The sequence below is a fragment of the Somniosus microcephalus genome, chromosome 4, assembly GCF_052327205.1.
Source record: "Somniosus microcephalus isolate GS21.2 chromosome 4, FLI_Smic_1.0, whole genome shotgun sequence".
In the NCBI taxonomy this organism is placed as follows: Eukaryota; Metazoa; Chordata; class Chondrichthyes; order Squaliformes; family Somniosidae; genus Somniosus; species Somniosus microcephalus.
In genome coordinates this window covers 2,000,138-2,019,060 of record NC_140990.1, presented here as the reverse complement: position 1 = coordinate 2,019,060, position 18,923 = coordinate 2,000,138, and the positions used below count along the sequence as shown (strand labels likewise).

At 50.8% G+C, this 18,923-nt stretch overlaps 1 protein-coding gene across 1 annotated transcript in view; it reads right to left on the bottom strand.

Moving 5' to 3' along the window:
• Positions 1 to 18,923, bottom strand: part of LOC147118171 (capping protein, Arp2/3 and myosin-I linker protein 3-like) — an 87,709-nt gene that overhangs the window by 63,727 nt on the left and 5,059 nt on the right. The window contains exons 2-3 of the mRNA XM_085983668.1: positions 8,365 to 8,435; positions 5,816 to 5,889 (exon numbers count right to left, since the gene is read on the bottom strand). Coding sequence (XP_085839794.1) covers positions 5,816 to 5,889; positions 8,365 to 8,435 — 145 coding nt within the window. The remainder of the gene's footprint in view (positions 1 to 5,815; positions 5,890 to 8,364; positions 8,436 to 18,923) is intronic.

Below are 18,923 nucleotides of genomic sequence, written 5' to 3'. Positions count from 1 at the left end.
CCTCGCATTTATCCACGTTATATTGCATCTGCCATGCTTCTGCCCAATCACCCAACCTGTCCAAATCATCCTGGAGTTTCTCGGCATCCTCCTCACAGCACACGCGCCCACCCAGCTTTGTGTCGTCTGCAAACTTGGAGATATTACATCTAGTTCCCTCGTCCAGATCATTAATATATATTGTGAATAGCTGGGGTCCGAGGACCGATCCCTGCAGTACCCCGCGAGTCACTGCCTGCCACTCGGAAAAAGACCCGTTTATTCCAACTCTTTGCTTTCTGTCTGCCAACCAGTTCTCTATCCAAGTCAATACCTTGCCCCCAATCCCATGTGCTTTAACTTTACATACTAATCTCTTCAAGTGCATATCCAAGTACTTTTTAAATGTGGTTCGGGTTCCTGCCTCTACCACCCTTTCAGGCAGTGAGTTCCAGACCCCCACCACCCTCTGGGTGAAAAAAGTTCTCCTCTAATCCTTCGACCAATTACTTTAAATCTATGCCCCCTGGTTATTGACCTCTCTGCTAAGGGAAATAGGTCCTTCCTATCCACTCTATCTCGGCCCCTCATCATTTTATACACCTCAATCAAGTCTCCCCTCAGCCTCCTCTGTTCCAAAGAAAACAACCCCAGCCTATCCAATCTTTCCTCGTAGCTAAAATTCCCCAGCCCTCCAGTTAGGGAGGGTCTGATTCGGACGGGGTTCCTGCTCCTGATCGCCATCAAGTGACGTGTGCGTGAGGGGAGCGAGGGGCCTGGGTGAGGGCTGAATCCGGGGTTTCGGCACAGGTGCCGCCTCCCACAGTCGAATATTCTGCCGACGTTCACCCTCTGGGGGTCGCACCTGACCAACGCGCTCCTTTGTGGGTGAATTGCCCATTTCCCGCAATGTCAGTGGCCATCGCTGGAGAGGTGGAAAAACAGGAGAGCTGGGGACACAGAGGCCATTCAGCCCCTCGATCCAGTTACACAGGAACAGGAGGAGGTCGTTCAGCCTCTCGAGCCTGTTACACAGGAACTGGAGGAGGCAATTCAGCCATTCGAGCCTGTTACACAGGAACAGGAGGAGGCCGTTCAGCCCCTCGAGCCTGTTGCACAGGAGCTGGAGGAGGCCATTCAGTCCCTCGAGCCTGTTACACAGGAACAGGAGGAGGCCATTCCGCCCCTTGAGCCTGTTACACAGGAACAGGAGGAGGCCATTCAGCCCTTCGAGCCTGTTACACAGGAACAGGTGGAGGCCCATTCAGCCCATCGAGCCTGTTGCACAGGAACAGGAGGAGGCCATTCAGCCCCTCGAGCCTGTTAGACAGGAACAGGAGGAGGCCATTCAGCCCCTGGAGCCTGTTGCACAGGAACAGGAAGAGGCCCATTCAGCCCCTCGAACCTGTTACACAGGAACAGGAGGAGGCCCATTCAGCCCCTCGAGCCTGTTACACAGGAACAGGAGGAGGCCATTCAGCCCCTCGAGCCTGTTAGACAGGAACAGGAGGAGGCCATTCAGCCCCTGGAGCCTGTTGCACAGGAACAGGAAGAGGCCCATTCAGCCCCTCGAACCTGTTACACAGGAACAGGAGGAGGCCCATTCAGCCCCTCGAGCCTGTTACACAGGAACAGGAGGAGGCCCATTCAGCCCCTCGAGCCTGTTACACAGGAACAGGAGGAGGCCCATTCAGCCCCTCGAGCTTGTTACACAGGAACAGGAGGAGGCCATTCAGCCCCCTCGAGCCTGTTGCACAGGAACAGGAGGAGGCCATTCAGCCCCCTCGAGACTGTTACACAGGAACAGGAGGAGGCCCACTCAGCCCCTCGAGCTTGTTACACAGGAACAGGAGGAGGCCCATTCAGCCCCTCGGGCCTGTTACACAGGAATAGGAGGGGGCCCATTCAGCCCCTCGAGCCTGTTACACAGGAACAGGAGGAGGCCCATTCAGCCCCTCGAGCCTGTTACACAGGAACAGGAGGAGGCCCAATCAGCCCCTCGAGCCTGTTACACAGGAATAGGAGGGGGCCCATTCAGCCCCTCGAGCCTGTTACACAGGAACAGGAGGAGGCCCATTCAGCCCCTCGAGCCTGTTGCACAGGAACAGGAGGAGGCCGTTCAGCCCCTCGAGCCTGTTGCACAGGAACAGGAGGAGGCCATTCAGCCCCTCGAGCCTGTTACACAGGAACAGGAGGAGGCCGTTCAGCCCCTCGAGCCTGTTACACAGGAACAGGAGTAGGCCCATTCAGCCCCTCGAGCCTGTTACACAGGAACAGGAGGAGGCCATTCAGCCCTTTGAGCCTGTTACACAGGAACAGGAGGAGGCCCATTCAGCCCCTCGAGCCTGTTACACAGGAACAGGAGGAGGCCCATTCAGCCCATCGAGCCTGTTACACAGGAACAGGAGGAGGCCGTTCAGCCCCTCGAGCCTGTTGCACAGGAACAGGAGGAGCCCATTCAGCCCCTTGAGCCTGTTACACAGGAACAGGAGGAGGCCATTCAGCCCCTCGAGCCTGTTACACAGGAACAGGAGGAGGCCCATTCAGCCTCTCGAGCCTGTTCCGCCAGTGAATGAGGCCATGGCTGATCTGTATCCTAACTCCATCCACTCCCCTTGTCTGGCAAAAAAAATCTATCGATCTCAGAGTTAAAATGATCAATTGAGCGAGCATCTACTGCTTTCTGTGGGAGAGAGCTCCACACTTCGACCACCCTTTGTGTGAAGAAGTGTTTCCCAACTTCTCTCCTGAATGGCCTGGATTTTAGGGAGAGGTCCCCCTTCCCTCGACTCCCCCACCAGCGGAAGCAGTGGAGAGACTAGGCCGACATTCTCTAGAGTTGAGAAGAATGAGAGGTGATCCCATTGAAACATACAAAATTCTTACAGGGCTTGACAGGGGAGATGCAGGGAGGATGTTTCCCCGGGCTGGGGAGTCTAGAACCAGAGGTCACAGTCTCAGAATAAGGGGTCGGCCATTTAGGACTGAGACGAGGAGGAATTTCTTCACACAGAGGGTGGTGAATCTTTGGAATTCTCTGCCCCAGAGGGCTGTGGAGGCTCAGTCATTGAATAAGATATAGAAACATAGAAACATAGAAAATAGGAGCAGGAGTAGGCCATTCGGCCCCTCGAGCCTGCTCCGCCATTCAATGAGATCATGGCTGATCATCCAAATTCAGTACCCTGTCCCTGCCTTCTCCCCATATCCCTTGATCCCTTTAGCCTTAAGAGATATATCCCACTCCTTCTTGAATATATTTAATGAATTGGCCTCTACTGCCTTCTGTGGTAGAGAATTCCATAGGTTCACCACTCTCTGGGTGAAGAAATTCCTCCTCATCTCTGTCCTAAATGGCTTACCCCTTATCCTTAGACTGTGACCCCTGGTTCTGGACTCCCCGGCCATCGGGAACATCCTTCCTGCATCTAGTCTGTCTAGTCCTGTTAGAATTTTATAAGTTTCAATGAGATCAAATCTCATTCTTCTAAAATCTAGCAAATACAAGCCCAATCGACCCAATCTCTCTTCATACGTCATTCCTGCCATCCCAGGTATCAGCCTGGTGAATCTTCGCTGCACTCTCTCCATGGCAAGAACATCCTTCCTCAGATAAGGCGACCAAAACTGCACACAATACTCAAGGTGTGGTCTCACCAAGGCTCTGTACAACTGCAGCAAGACATCCCTGCTCCTGTACTCGAATCCTCTCGCTATGAAGGCCAACATACTATTTGCCTTCTTAACCGCCTGCTGCACCTGCATGCTTACCTTCAGCGACTGGTGCACAAGGACACCCAGGTCTCGTTGCACTTCCCCTTCTCCCAATCTATTGTCATTCAGATAATAATCTGCCTTCCTGTTTTTGCTACCAAAGTGGAGGTGCAGCAGGCGGTTAAGAAGGCAAATGGTATGCTGGCCTTCGTAGCAAGAGGGTTCGAGTACAGGAACAAGGATGTCTTGCTGCAGTTGTACAGGGCCTTGGTGAGACCACACCTTGAGTATTGTGTGCAGTTTTGGTCGCCTTATCTGAGGAAGGATGTTCTTGCCATGGAGGGAGTGCAGCGAAGATTCACCAGGCTGATACCTGGGATGGCAGGAATGACGTATGAGGAGAGATTGGGTCGATTGGGCTTATACTCACTGGAGTTTAGAAGATTGAGAGGGGATCTCATCGAAACCTATAAAATTCTGTCAGGCATGGACAGACTAGATGCAGGAAGGATGTTTCTGATGGCCGGGGAGTCCAGAACCAGGGGTCATAGTCTAAGGATAAGGGGTAAGCCATTTAGGACTGAAATGAGGAGGAATTTCTTCACCCAGAGAGTGGTGAACCTGTGGAATTCTCTGCCACAGAGGGCGGTGGAGGCCAGTTCATTAAATATATTCAAAAAAAGAGTTGGATATATTTCTTAAGGCTAAAGGGATCAAGGGATATGGGGAGAAGGCAGGGACAGGGTACTGAATTTGGATGATCAGCCATGATCTCATTGAATGGCGGAGCAGGCTCGAGGGGCCAAATGGCCGACTTCTGCTCCTATTCCCTATGTTCTTGTGTTCCATCGACCCTATCAATTCCTTTCAAAATCCTAAATACCTCAACCAAATCACCCCGACACCACCTATATCCCAGGGAATACAAGCCAAGGTTATTGTAATCTCTCCTCATAATCTAACCCTTGGAGACCGGGTATCATTCTGGTAAACCTACGCTGCACTTCCTCCAAGACCAATATATCCTTCCTAAGGTGTGGTACCCAGAACTGTTCCCAGTGCTCCAGGTGTGGTCTAACCAGGGCTTTGCATAGCTGCAGTATAACTTCTACCCCCGTGTATTAGAATCACAGAATGATACAGCACAGAAGGAGGCCATTCGGCCCATCGTGCCTGGGCCGGCTCTTTGAAAGTGCCCTCCAATTAGTCCCACTCCCCTTTGCTTTTTCCCCATAGCCTTGCAGAATTTGCCCCTTCAAATATTTCTCCAGTTCCCTAATATTTCATTCGCCTTTGTGATGATTTTTTTTCATACAATTGTACAGGGCCTTGGTGAGACCACACCTGGAGTACTGTGCACAGTTTTGGTCTCCTTATCAGAGGAAGGATATACTTGCCTTGGAGGCGGTGCAACGAAGGTTCACTAGATTGATTCCTGGGATGAGAGGGCTGTCCTATGAGGAGAGATTGTGTAGAATGGGCCGATACTGTCTGGAGTTTAGAAGAATGAGAGGTGATCTCATTGAAACATACAAGATTCTGAGGGGGATTGACAGGGTAGATGCTGAGAGATTGTTTCCCCCTGGCTGGAGTGTCTAGAACTAGGGGTCACAGTCTCAGGATAAGGGGTCGGCCATTTAGGACTGAGATGAGGAGGAATTTCTTCACTCAGAGGGTTGTGAATCTTTGGAACTCTCTGCCCCAGAGGGCTGTGAATGCTGAGTCTTTGAGTATATTCAAGGCTGAGATCGATAGATTTTTGGACTCTCGGGGAATCGAGGGATATGGGGATTGGGCGGGAAACTGGAGTTGAGGTCAAAGATCAGCCATGATCTTATTGAATGGCGGAGCAGGCTCGAGGGGCCGAATGGCCTACTCCTGCTCCTAATTCTTATGTTCTTATGTACCTGACCACCGCTTTTTATTGACCAGGCAACTTGGCCGGAGGGTTGAAAGGTCACTCTCTGACCTCACTGACCGCTCCCATCAGAGAGAGAGAGAGAGAGAGATAGAGGAGCCCTTAATCCCCTCCGTTTGGGACTGGATTTGACCCCTAGGCCCCAGAGAGGGTGAAAGGTCAGCCTGCGACCCCTCCACCCCATCCCCCCGGTTACTGACTGACCGACTGTCCAGGTGGCTGAAGTCGAGGATGTTGAAGTGTCTGGTGTCCTGAGAGTGATAGATCGTGTCAACGTCCTGGAACAGAAGGAGAGAGAGAGAGAGCGCGTTACACAGATCGTCGAGAGACAGACAGAAAGAGAGACGGAGAGAGAGAGGGAGGGAGAGACAGAGAGAGAGAGAAACAGAGAGAGATAGGGAGAGAGAGAGGGGGGGAGACGGAGAGGGACAGAGAGAGAGAGACAGAGAGAGAGAGAGAGGGAGAGAGAGAGGGAGGGAGAGAGAGAGAGGGAGAGAGAGACAGAGAGAGAAAGAGAGGGAGTGATAGAGAGAGAGAGAGAGAGGGCAGGGAAGGAAGAGAGACCGAGACAGAGAGACAGAGAGGGAGGGAGGGAGAGACAGAGAAAGACAGAGAGAGAGAGACAGAGAGAGAGAGAGAGAGACAGAGAGAGAGAGAGGGAGAGAGGGGGAGGAAGAGAGAGACAGAGAGAGACAGAGACAGAGACAGCATTTGGCTCAAAATTTTCAAATCAGTAATTGAACCAATTGCACCCTATGGCAGTGAGGTGTGGGGACCACTAACACAACAAGAATTTGCAAAATGGGACAAACACCCAATTGAGATCCTATATGCAGAATTCTGTAAAAGTATCCTCCGGACTCAAAGGAAAACCGTAAACAATGCATGCAGGGCGGAACTAGGCCAATATCCATTAATAATCACTATCCAAAAAAGAGCCACCAAATTCTGGAAACACCTAGAAATGAGCAACCCCCAATGCTATCATTACGAAGCCCTGAAATGCCAAGAGAGGACCATAAAGAAGAATACCCTCAGTCAACTAGTCCTGGGACTCAGTGAAGTAACTACTAACACTACTAACAATAACCAGCCCCAGGACAGTGACAGCGTAACACAAAGAATTCGACCCAACACAATCGTCGCTAAGCAAAAGGAAAAATATCTGTCATATTGGGCAGAAACAACAAAAACCCAAAGCAAACTCAATTGCTACTTGGCCCTAAACAGACAATACAACATGGCTGATTACCTGACCATGGTAAAGGATAGCAAACTGAGAAAAACCTTGACAATGTACAGACTTAGCGAACATAACCTGGCGATCGAAAAAGGTAGACACAGGCAGACCCGGCTACCAAGAGAGGACAGGATATGCTCTCACTGCAGTCAGGGAGTGGTGGAGACAGAGATGCACTTCCTCACAGCTTGTAGAAAATATCAGGGTATAAGGGAGAATTTCTACCCAAAATTCACAAAAATATGCCCGGAATTCAGAAATTTGAATGACGACCAAAAACTCCCATACCTACTAGTGGAAGAGAGAAATTGTGTAACACTAACGGCACACTATGTTACAGCTTGCCATAAACAGAGGGACAACCACTAAATATAAGAAAAGAGTATATATAAATTATATGAATGTATATTTATACACTCAGGGATATATCTGTTTATACACTGTATGAATAGATCTGCGTTTATGTGTTCAACCATAAATGTATTTCGATGCTTTGGCAACATAAGATGTACCTTATCATGCCAATAAAGCGAATTGAATTGAATTGAATTGAAATTGAGAGGGAGAGAGGAGAGTGAGAGAGAGAGGGAGAGACAGAGGGAGAGAGAGAGAGGGAAAGAGAGGGAGAGAGAGTAGGGAGGGGGGGAGACGGAGAGAGACAGAGAGAGAGAGACAGAGACAAATATGTAACAACATGTCACAACCTGAGGACTGTTTAAAATTAAGACTGTTTAAAATTAATATTGAACGTACCAAATGAAGTACAAAGACTGTTTAAAATTAATATTGTTTAAAAGTAATATTGTATGTACCCAACAAATGTCAAATCGATTGACACCTACAGAATGTTGGAAAACTGTACCTTTTTGCTATGTAAGCTTTGGCAATATGGTTCTCTGTAAACTTTCATGCCAATAAAGCATTTGAATTGGAATTGGAATTGGACAGAGAGAGAGACAGAGAGAGAGAGAGACAGACAGAGAGAGAGAGACAGAGAGAGAGGGACAGAGAGAGAGAGACAGAGAGAGACAGACAGAGAGAGACAGAGAGAGAGAGGGAGGGAGGGAGAGACAGACAGAGAGAGGGAGACAGAGAGAGAGAGAGAGAGAGAAAGGGAGGGAGAGAGAGACAGAGAGAGAGACAGAGAGAGAGAGAGAGAGAGAGACAATTAATATTGAACGTACCAAAGGAAGTACAAAGACTGTTTAAAATTAATATTGTTTAAAAGTAATATTGTATGTACCCAACAAATGTCAAATCGATTGACACCTACAGAATGTTGGAAAACTGTACCTTTTTGCTACGTAAGCTTTGGCAATATGGTTCTCTGTAAACTTTCATGCCAATAAAGCATTTGAACTGAACTGACAAAGGGAGGGAGAGAGAGAGAGACTGAAAGATAGAGAGATGGAGAGAGACTGAGTGAAATAAAGACAGAGAGAGCGGGGGAGGGACAGAGACAGAGCGAGCGGGGGAGGGATTGAGTGGGAGGCAGATGTAGAGATAGACTTACCCATTGTACCTCCTCCCGACAGGCAACGCCGTTATAGTCACAGAGGGCGGCGTAGGTTTCCGAGAATCCCCCTGGGGACAGACACAGAGCGTTAGACACATACACGGGCCGTACAGTCCCAGACGGGAGTGAATCGTTCCCTTTTACCCGCTGTGTGTGCTGTACAATGTACAGGAGCTGACACTGAGACACACACACGGGCCGTACTGTCCCAGACGGGAGTGAATCGTTCCCTTTTACCCGCTGTGTGTGCTGTACAATGTACAGGAGCCGACACTGAGACACACACACGGGCCGTACAGTCCCAGACGGGAGTGAATCGTTCCCTTTTACCCGCTGTGTGTGCTGTACAATGTACAGGAGCTGACACAGACACACACACGGGCCGTACAGTCCCAGACGGGAGTGAATCGTTCCCTTTTACCCGCTGTGTGTGCTGTACAATGTACAGGAGCTGACACTGAGACACACACACGGACCGTACAGTCCCAGACGGGAGTGAATCGTTCCCTTTTACCCGCTGTGTGTGCTGTACAATGTACAGGAGCTGACACTGAGACACACACACGGGCCGTACAGTCCCAGACGGAAGTGAATCGTTCCCTTTTACCCGCTGTGTGTGCTGTACAATGTACAGGAGCGGACACTGAGACACACACATGGGCCGTACAGTCCCAGACAGGAGTGAATCGTTCCCTTTTACCCGCTGTGTGTGCTGTACAATGTACAGGAGCCGACACTGAGACACACACATGGGCCGTACAGTCCCAGACAGGAGTGAATCGTTCCCTTTTACCCGCTGTGTGTGCTGTACAATGTACAGGAGCGGACACTGAGACACACACACGGGCCGTACAGTCCCAGACGGGAGTGAATCGTTCCCTTTTACCCGCTGTGTGTGCTGTACAATGTACAGGAGCTGACACTGAGACACACACATGGGCCGTACAGTCCCAGACGGGAGTGAATCGTTCCCTTTTACCCGCTGTGTGTGCTGGACAATGTCCAGGAGCCGACACTGAGACACACACACGGGCCGTACAGTCCCAAACGGGAGTGAATCGTTCCCTTTTACCCGCCGTGTGTGCTGTACAATGTACAGGAGCTGACACTGAGACACACACACAGGCCGTACAGTCCCAGACGGGAATGAATCGTCCCCTTTTACCCGCTGTGTGTGCTGTACAATGTACAGGAGCTGACACTGAGACACACACACACACGGGCCGTACAGTCCCAGACGGGAGTGAATCGTTCCCTTTTACCCGCTGTGTGTGCTGTACAATGTACAGGAGCTGACACTGAGACACACACACACAGGCCGTACAGTCCCAGACGGGAGTGAATCGTCCCCTTTTACCCGCTGTGTGTGCTGTACAATGTACAGGAGCCGACACTGAGACACACACACGGGCCGTACAGTCCCAGACGGAAGTGAATCGTTCCCTTTTACCCGCTGTGTGTGCTGTACAATGTACAGGAGCGGACACTGAGACACACACATGGGCCGTACAGTCCCAGACGGGAGTGAATCGTTCCCTTTTACCCGCTGTGTGTGCTGTACAATGTACAGGAGCTGACACTGAGACACATACACGGGCCGTACAGTCCCAGACGGGAGTGAATCGTTCCCTTTTACCCGCTGTGTGTGCTGTACAATGTACAGGAGCTGACACTGAGACACACACATGGGCCGTACAGTCCCAGACGGGAGTGAATCGTTCCCTTTTACCCGCTGTGTGTGCTGAACAATGTACAGGAGCTGACACTGAGACACACACACGGGCCGCACAGTCCCAGACGGGAGCGAATCGTTCCCTTTTACCCGCTGTGTGTGCTGTACAATGTACAGGAGCTGACACTGAGACACACACACGGGCCGTACAGTCCCAGACGGGAGTGAATCGTTCCCTTTTACCCGCTGTGTGTGCTGTACAATGTACAGGAGCCGACACTGAGACACACACACGGGCCGTACAGTCCCAGACGGGAGTGAATCGTTCCCTTTTACCCGCTGTGTGTGCTGGACAATGTACAGGAGCCGACACTGAGACACACACACGGGTGGTACAGTCCCAGGCGGGAGTGAATCGTTCCCTTTAACCCGCTGTGTGTGCTGTACAATGTACAGGAGCTGACACTGAGACACACAGACACACAGGCCGTACAGTGCCAGGCGGGAGTGAATCGTTCCCTTTTACCAGCTCTGTGTGCTGTACCATGTGCAGGAGCCGCACTGAGACACACACACGGGCCGTACAGTCCCAGACGGGAGTGAATCGTCCCCTTTTACCCGCTGTGTGTGCTGTACAATGTACAGGAGCCGACACTGAGACACACACATGGGCCGTACAGTCCCAGACAGGAGCGAATCGTTCCCTTTTTCCCGCTGTGTGTGCTGTACAATGTCCAGGAGCTGACACTGAGACACACACACGGGCCGTACAGTCCCAGACGGGAGTGAATCGTTCCCTTTTACCCGCTGTGTGTGCTGTACAATGTACAGGAGCTGACACTGAGACACACACACGGGCCGTACAGTCCCAGACGGGAGTGACTCGTTCCCTTTTACCCGCTGTGTGCACTGTACAATGTACAGGAGCTGACACAGACACACACACGGGCCGTACTGTCCCAGACGGGAGTGAATCGTTCCCTTTTACCCGCTGTGTGTGCTGTACAATGTACAGGAGCTGACACTGAGACACACACACAGGCCGTACAGTCCCAGACGGGAGTGAATCGTTCCCTTTTACCCGCTGTGTGTGCTGTACAATGTACAGGAGCTGCCACTGAGACACACACACAGGCCGTACAGTCCCAGACGGGAGTGAATCGTTCCCTTTTACCCGCCGTGTGTGCTGTACAATGTACAGGAGCTGCCACTGAGACACACACACGGGCCGTACAGTCCCAGACGGGAGTGAATCGTTCCCTTTTACCCGCTGTGTGTGCTGTACAATGTACAGGAGCTGACACTGAGACACACACACGGGCCGTACAGTCCCAGACGGGAGTGAATCGTTCCCTTTTACCCGCTGTGTGTGCTGTACAACGTACAGGAGCTGACACTGAGACACACACACGGGCCATACAGTCCCAGACGGGAGTGAATCGTTCCCTTTTACCCGCTGTGTGTGCTGTACAATGTCCAGGAGCTGACACTGAGACACACACACGGGCCGTACAGTCCCAGACGGGAGTGAATCGTTCCCTTTTACCCGCTGTGTGTGCTGTACAATGTACAGGAGCTGACACTGAGACACACACACGGGCCGTACAGTCCCAGACGGGAGTGACTCGTTCCCTTTTACCCGCTGTGTGCACTGTACAATGTACAGGAGCTGACACAGACACACACACGGGCCGTACTGTCCCAGACGGGAGTGAATCGTTCCCTTTTACCCGCTGTGTGTACTATACAATGTACAGGAGCTGACACTGAGGCACACACACGGGCCGTACAGTCCCAGACGGGAGTGAATCGTTCCCTTTTACCCGCTGTGTGTGCTGTACAGTGTACAGGAGCTGACACTGAGACACACACACGAGCCGTACAGTCCCAGACGGGAGTGAATCGTCCCCTTTTACCCGCTGTGTGTGCCGTACAATGTACAGGAGCTGACACTGAGACACACACACGGGCCGTACAGTCCCAGACGGGAGTGAATCGTTCCCTTTTACCTGCTGTGTGTGCTGTACAATGTACAGGAGCTGACACTGAGACACACACACGGGCCGTGCAGTCCCAGACGGGAGTGAATCGTTACCTTTTACCCGCTGTGTGTGCTGCACAATGTACAGGAGCTGACACTGAGACACACACACGGGCCGTACAGTCCCAGACAGGAGTGAATCGTTACCTTTTACCCGCTGTGTGTGCTGCACAATGTACAGGAGCTGACACTGAGACACACACACGGGCCGTACAGTCCCAGACAGGAGTGAATGGTTCCCTTTTACCCGCTGTGTGTGCTGTACAATGTACAGGAGCCGACACTGAGACACACACATGGGCCAGACGGGAGTGAATCGTTCCCTTTTACCAGCTGTGTGTGCTGTACAATGTACAGGAGCTGACACTGAGACACACACACGGGCCGTACAGTCCCAGACGGGAGTGAATCGTTCCCTTTTACCCACTGTGTGTGCTGTACAATGTACAGGAGCTGACACTGAGACACACACACGGGCCGTACAGTCCCAGACGGGAGTGAATCGTTCCCTTTTACCCGCTGTGTGTGCTGTACAATGTACAGGAGCTGACACTGAGACACACACACAGGCCGTACAGTCCCAGACGGGAGTGAATCGTTCCCTTTTACCCGCTGTGTGTGCTGTACAATGTACAGGAGCTGCCACTGAGACACACACACAGGCCGTACAGTCCCAGACGGGAGTGAATCGTTCCCTTTTACCCGCCGTGTGTGCTGTACAATGTACAGGAGCTGCCACTGAGACACACACACGGGCCGTACAGTCCCAGACGGGAGTGAATCGTTCCCTTTTACCCGCTGTGTGTGCTGTACAATGTACAGGAGCTGACACTGAGACACACACACGGGCCGTACAGTCCCAGACGGGAGTGAATCGTTCCCTTTTACCCGCTGTGTGTGCTGTACAACGTACAGGAGCTGACACTGAGACACACACACGGGCCATACAGTCCCAGACGGGAGTGAATCGTTCCCTTTTACCCGCTGTGTGTGCTGTACAATGTCCAGGAGCTGACACTGAGACACACACACGGGCCGTACAGTCCCAGACGGGAGTGAATCGTTCCCTTTTACCCGCTGTGTGTGCTGTACAATGTACAGGAGCTGACACTGAGACACACACACGGGCCGTACAGTCCCAGACGGGAGTGACTCGTTCCCTTTTACCCGCTGTGTGCACTGTACAATGTACAGGAGCTGACACAGACACACACACGGGCCGTACTGTCCCAGACGGGAGTGAATCGTTCCCTTTTACCCGCTGTGTGTGCTGTACAATGTACAGGAGCTGACACTGAGACACACACACAGGCCGTACAGTCCCAGACGGGAGTGAATCGTTCCCTTTTACCCGCTGTGCACTGTACAATGTACAGGAGCTGACACTGAGACACACACACGGGCCGTACTGTCCCAGACGGGAGTGAATCGTTCCCTTTTACCCGCTGTGTGTACTATACAATGTACAGGAGCTGACACTGAGGCACACACACGGGCCGTACAGTCCCAGACGGGAGTGAATCGTTCCCTTTTACCCGCTGTGTGTGCTGTACAGTGTACAGGAGCTGACACTGAGACACACACACGAGCCGTACAGTCCCAGACGGGAGTGAATCGTCCCCTTTTACCCGCTGTGTGTGCCGTACAATGTACAGGAGCTGACACTGAGACACACACACGGGCCGTACAGTCCCAGACGGGAGTGAATCGTTCCCTTTTACCTGCTGTGTGTGCTGTACAATGTACAGGAGCTGACACTGAGACACACACACGGGCCGTGCAGTCCCAGACGGGAGTGAATCGTTACCTTTTACCCGCTGTGTGTGCTGCACAATGTACAGGAGCTGACACTGAGACACACACACGGGCCGTACAGTCCCAGACAGGAGTGAATCGTTACCTTTTACCCGCTGTGTGTGCTGCACAATGTACAGGAGCTGACACTGAGACACACACACGGGCCGTACAGTCCCAGACAGGAGTGAATGGTTCCCTTTTACCCGCTGTGTGTGCTGTACAATGTACAGGAGCCGACACTGAGACACACACATGGGCCAGACGGGAGTGAATCGTTCCCTTTTACCAGCTGTGTGTGCTGTACAATGTACAGGAGCTGACACTGAGACACACACACGGGCCGTACAGTCCCAGACGGGAGTGAATCGTTCCCTTTTACCCACTGTGTGTGCTGTACAATGTACAGGAGCTGACACTGAGACACACACACGGGCCGTACAGTCCCAGACGGGAGTGAATCGTCCCCTTTTACCCGCTGTGTGTGCTGCACAATGTACAGGAGCTGACACTGAGACACACACATGGGCCGTACAGTCCCAGACGGGAGTGAATCGTTCCCTTTTACCCGCTGTGTGTGCTGTACAATGTACAGGAGCTGACACTGAGACACACACACGGGCCGTGCAGTCCCAGACGGGAGTGAATCGTTCCCTTTTACCCGCTGTGTGTGCTGTACAATGTACAGGAGCTGACACTGAGACACACACACGGGCCGTACAGTCCCAGACGGGAGTGAATCGTTCCCTTTTACCCGCTGTGTGTGCTGCACAATGTACAGGAGCCGACACTGAGACACACACACGGGCCGTACAGTCCCAGACGGGAGTGAATCGTTCCCTTTTACCCGCTGTGTGTGCTGTACAATGTACAGGAGCTGACACTGAGACACACACACGGGCCGTGCAGTCCCAGATGGGAGTGAATCGTCCCCTTTTACCCGCTGTGTGTGCTGTACAATGTACAGGAGCTGACACTGAGACACACACACGGGCCGTACAGTCCCAGACGGGAGTGAATCGTTCCCTTTTACCCGCTGTGTGTGCTGTACAATGTACAGGAGCCGACAATGAGACACACACACGGGCCGTACAGTCCCAGACGGGAGTGAATCGTTCCCTTTTACCCGCTGTGTGTGCTGTACAATGTACAGGAGCTGACACTGAGACACACACGCGGGCCGTACAGTCCCAGACGGGAGTGAATGGTTCCCATGTAACCCTACTCACCACAGCACGTTTGGGTGTGTGTTTTGCACGTTTCTCTACGAGGACTGAACTTGAGGCTGTTCGGAGATTCAGGAGTGCTCCTCTGACTCAGTGACCTACACAGAATGTGAGAGGGAAATAGTTAGAGAGAGAGAGAGAGAGACACTGAAGTGATAGATAGCAAGAACATAAGTAATAGGAGCAGGAGTAGGCCATTCGGCCCTTCGAGCCTGCTCCGCCATTCAATGAGATCATGGCTGATCTTCTGCCTCATCTCCATTCACCGGCCCTATCGCCGTATCCCTTGGTGCCCTTACCAGTCAGAAATCTATCGACTTCTGTTTTGAATATACCCAATGACTGAGCCTCCACAGCTCTCTGGGTTAGAGAATTCCAAAGATTCACCACCCTCTGTGTGAAGAAATTGCTTCTCATCTCAGTCCTGAATGGCCCACCCTTTATCCTGAGGCTGTGGCCCCTGGTTCTAGACTCCCCAGCCAAGGGAAACATTAGAGTAATAGAGTCATAGAGTAATACAGCACGGATAGAGGCCCTTCGGCCCATCGTGTCCGCGCCGGCCATCAAGCTCTGTCTAATCTAATCCCATATTCCAGCATTTGGCCCGTAGCCTTGTATGCTATGGCATTTCAAGTGCACATCCAAATGCTTCTTAAATGTTGTGAGGGTTTCTGCCTCCACAACCCTTTCAGGCAGTGAGTTCCAGACTCCAACCACCCTCTGGGTGAAAAAGTTCTTTCTCAAATCCCCTCTAAACCTCCCGCCCTTTACCTTGAATCTATGCCCCCTAGTTATCGACCCCTCTACTAAGGGAAAAAGCTCCTCAGCATCCATCCTATCTATGCCCCTCATAATTTTGTACACCTCAATCATGTCCCCCCTCAGCCTCCTCAGCTCCAAGGAAAACAAACCCAACCTGCCCAGTCTCTCTTCATAGCTGAAGCGCTCCAGCCCTGGTAACATCCTGGTGAACCTCCTCTGCACCCTCTCTAACGCGATCACATCCTTCCTGTAGTGTGGCGACCAGAACTGCACACAATATTCCAGCTGTGGCCTAACCAGTGTTTTATACAGCTCCATCATAACCTCCTTGCTCTTATATTCAATGCCTCGGCTAATGAAGGCAAGTATCCCATATGCCTTTTTTACCACCTTATCCACCTGTTCCGCCGCCTTCAGGGATCTGTGTACTTGCACACCCAGATCCCTCTGACCCTCCGTCTTGCCTAGGGTCTTTCCATTCATTGTGTATTCCTTTGCCTTGTTAGTCCCCCCAAAGTGCATCACCTCGCACTTTTCCGGGTTAAATTCCATTTGCCACTGTTCCGCCCATCTGACCAACCCATCTATATCGTCCTGCAGACTGAGGCTACCCTCCTCGCTATTTACCACCCTACCAATTTTTGTATCATCCGCGAACTTACTGATCATACCCTTTACATTCATATCCAAGTCATTAATGTAGACCACAAACAGCAAGGGACCCAGCACCGATCCCTGTGGTACCCCACTGGCCACAGGCTTCCAGTCACAAAAACAACCTTCGACCATCACCCTCTGCCTTCTGCCACTAAGCCAGTTTTGTATCCAATGTGCCAAGGCACCCTGGATTCCATGGGCTCTTACCTTCTTGACCAGTCTCCTGTGCGGGACTTTATCGAAGGCCTTACTGAAATCCATGTATACCACATCCACTGTGTTACCCTCATCCACACACCTAGTCACCCCCTCAAAAAATTCAATCAAATTAGTCAGACATGATCTTCCCTTGACAAAGCCATGTTGACTATCCCTGATTAATCCTTGCCTCTCCAAGTGGAGACACATTTTGTCCCTCAGGATTTTTTCCAATAATTTTCCTACCACTGATGTTAGGCTCACTGGCCTGTAGTTCCCCGGTTTTTCCCTACTACCAGCATCCACCCTATCAAGCCCTGTAATAATTTTGTATGCTTCGATGAGATCCCCTCTCATTCTTCTGAATTCAAGAGAATACAGGCCTAGTTTACTCGATCTCTTCTCATACGACAGTCCCGCCATCCCAGGAATCAATCTCGTGAACCTTCGTTGCACTCCCTCTATGGCAAGTATATCCTTCCTTAGGTAAGGAGACCAAAATTGTACACAGTACTCCAGGTGTGGTCTCACCAGGGCCCTATATAATTGGAGTAAGACTTCTTTACAGAGCTTTTGCTAGTTACTTTATTGAGCACATGTGGACTAGGTACAGTATCTGTAGAGGCTTCCATCTTGACTGCTGCCTTGTGGGTAGCCTAGTGCCTCATGGGTAATATAGTCTTAATATACATACAGCTGGGTAGTGTAGTCTTATACATACAGCTATATACAGCTCTACGGCTCCACCTAGTGTCCACTATAGAATGACATGTTATTGATCATTACATCCCCCTTTCTTTGAGGTTTAACAAAATCAATATCAATCAACTTTCAAGAAAACTTTCTTATGTTCATTAATAAATAGACATTCTTATTATGAACACAGCTAGCTTTTGCTAGTTACTTTATTGAGCACATGTGGACTAGGTACAGTATCTGTAGAGGCTTCCATCTTGACTGCTGCCTTGTGGGTAGCCTAGTGCCTCATGGGTAATGTAGTCTTAATATACATACAGCTGGGTAGTGTAGTCTTATACATACAGCTATATACAGCTCTACACAGCTCTATGGCTCCACCTAGTGTCCACTATAGAATGACATGTTATTGATCATTACATCCCCCTTTCTTTGAGGTTTAACAAAATCAATATCAACTTTCAAGAAAACTTTCTTATGTTCATTAATAAATAGACATTCTTATTATGAACACAGCTAGCTTTTGCTAGTTACTTTATTGAGCACATGTGGACTAGGTACAGTATCTGTAGAGGCTTCCATCTTGACTGCTGCCTTGTGGGTAGCCTAGTGCCTCATGGGTAATGTAGTCTTAATATATATACAGCTGGGTAGTGTAGTCTTATACATACAGCTATATACAGCTCTACACAGCTCTACGGCGCCACCTAGTGTCCACTATAGAATGACATGTTATTGATCATTACACTTCCTTAGGTAAGGAGGCCAAAATTGTACACAGTACTCCAGGTGTGGTCTCGCCAAGGCCCTGTATAATTGGAGCAAGACTTCTGGAATTTTTTGAGGATGTATCTGGTAAAATAGATAAGGGAGAACCAGTGGATGTGGTGTATCTGGACTTTCAGAAGGCTTTCGATAAGGTCCCGCATAAGAGATTAGCGTGTAAAATTAAGGCACATGAGATTGGGGGCAAGGTATTGACTTGGATAGAGAACTGGTTGGCAGACAGAAAGCAAAGAGTTGGAATAAATGGCTCTTTTTCCGAGTGGCAAGCAGTGACTAGTGGGGTACCGCAGGGATTGGTCCTCGGACCCCAGCTATTCACAATATATATTAATGATCTGGATGAGGGAACTAGATGTAATATCTCCAAGTTTGCAGACGACACAAAGCTGGGTGGGAGTGTGTGCTGTGAGGAGGATACCGAGAAACTCCAGGATGATTTGGACAGGCTGGGTGATTGGGCAGAAGCATGGCAGATGCAATATAACGTGGATAAATGCGAGGTTATCCACTTTGGTGGCAAAAACAAGAAGGCAGATTATTATCTGAATGGCAATAGATTGGGAGAAGGGGAAGTGCAACGAGACCTGGGCATCCTTGTGCACCAGTCGCTGAAAGTAAGCATGCAGGTGCAGCAGGCGGTTAAGAAGGCAAATGGTATGTTGGCCTTCGTAGCGAGAGGGTTTGAGTACAGGAACAAGGATGTCTTGCTGCAGTTGTACAGGGC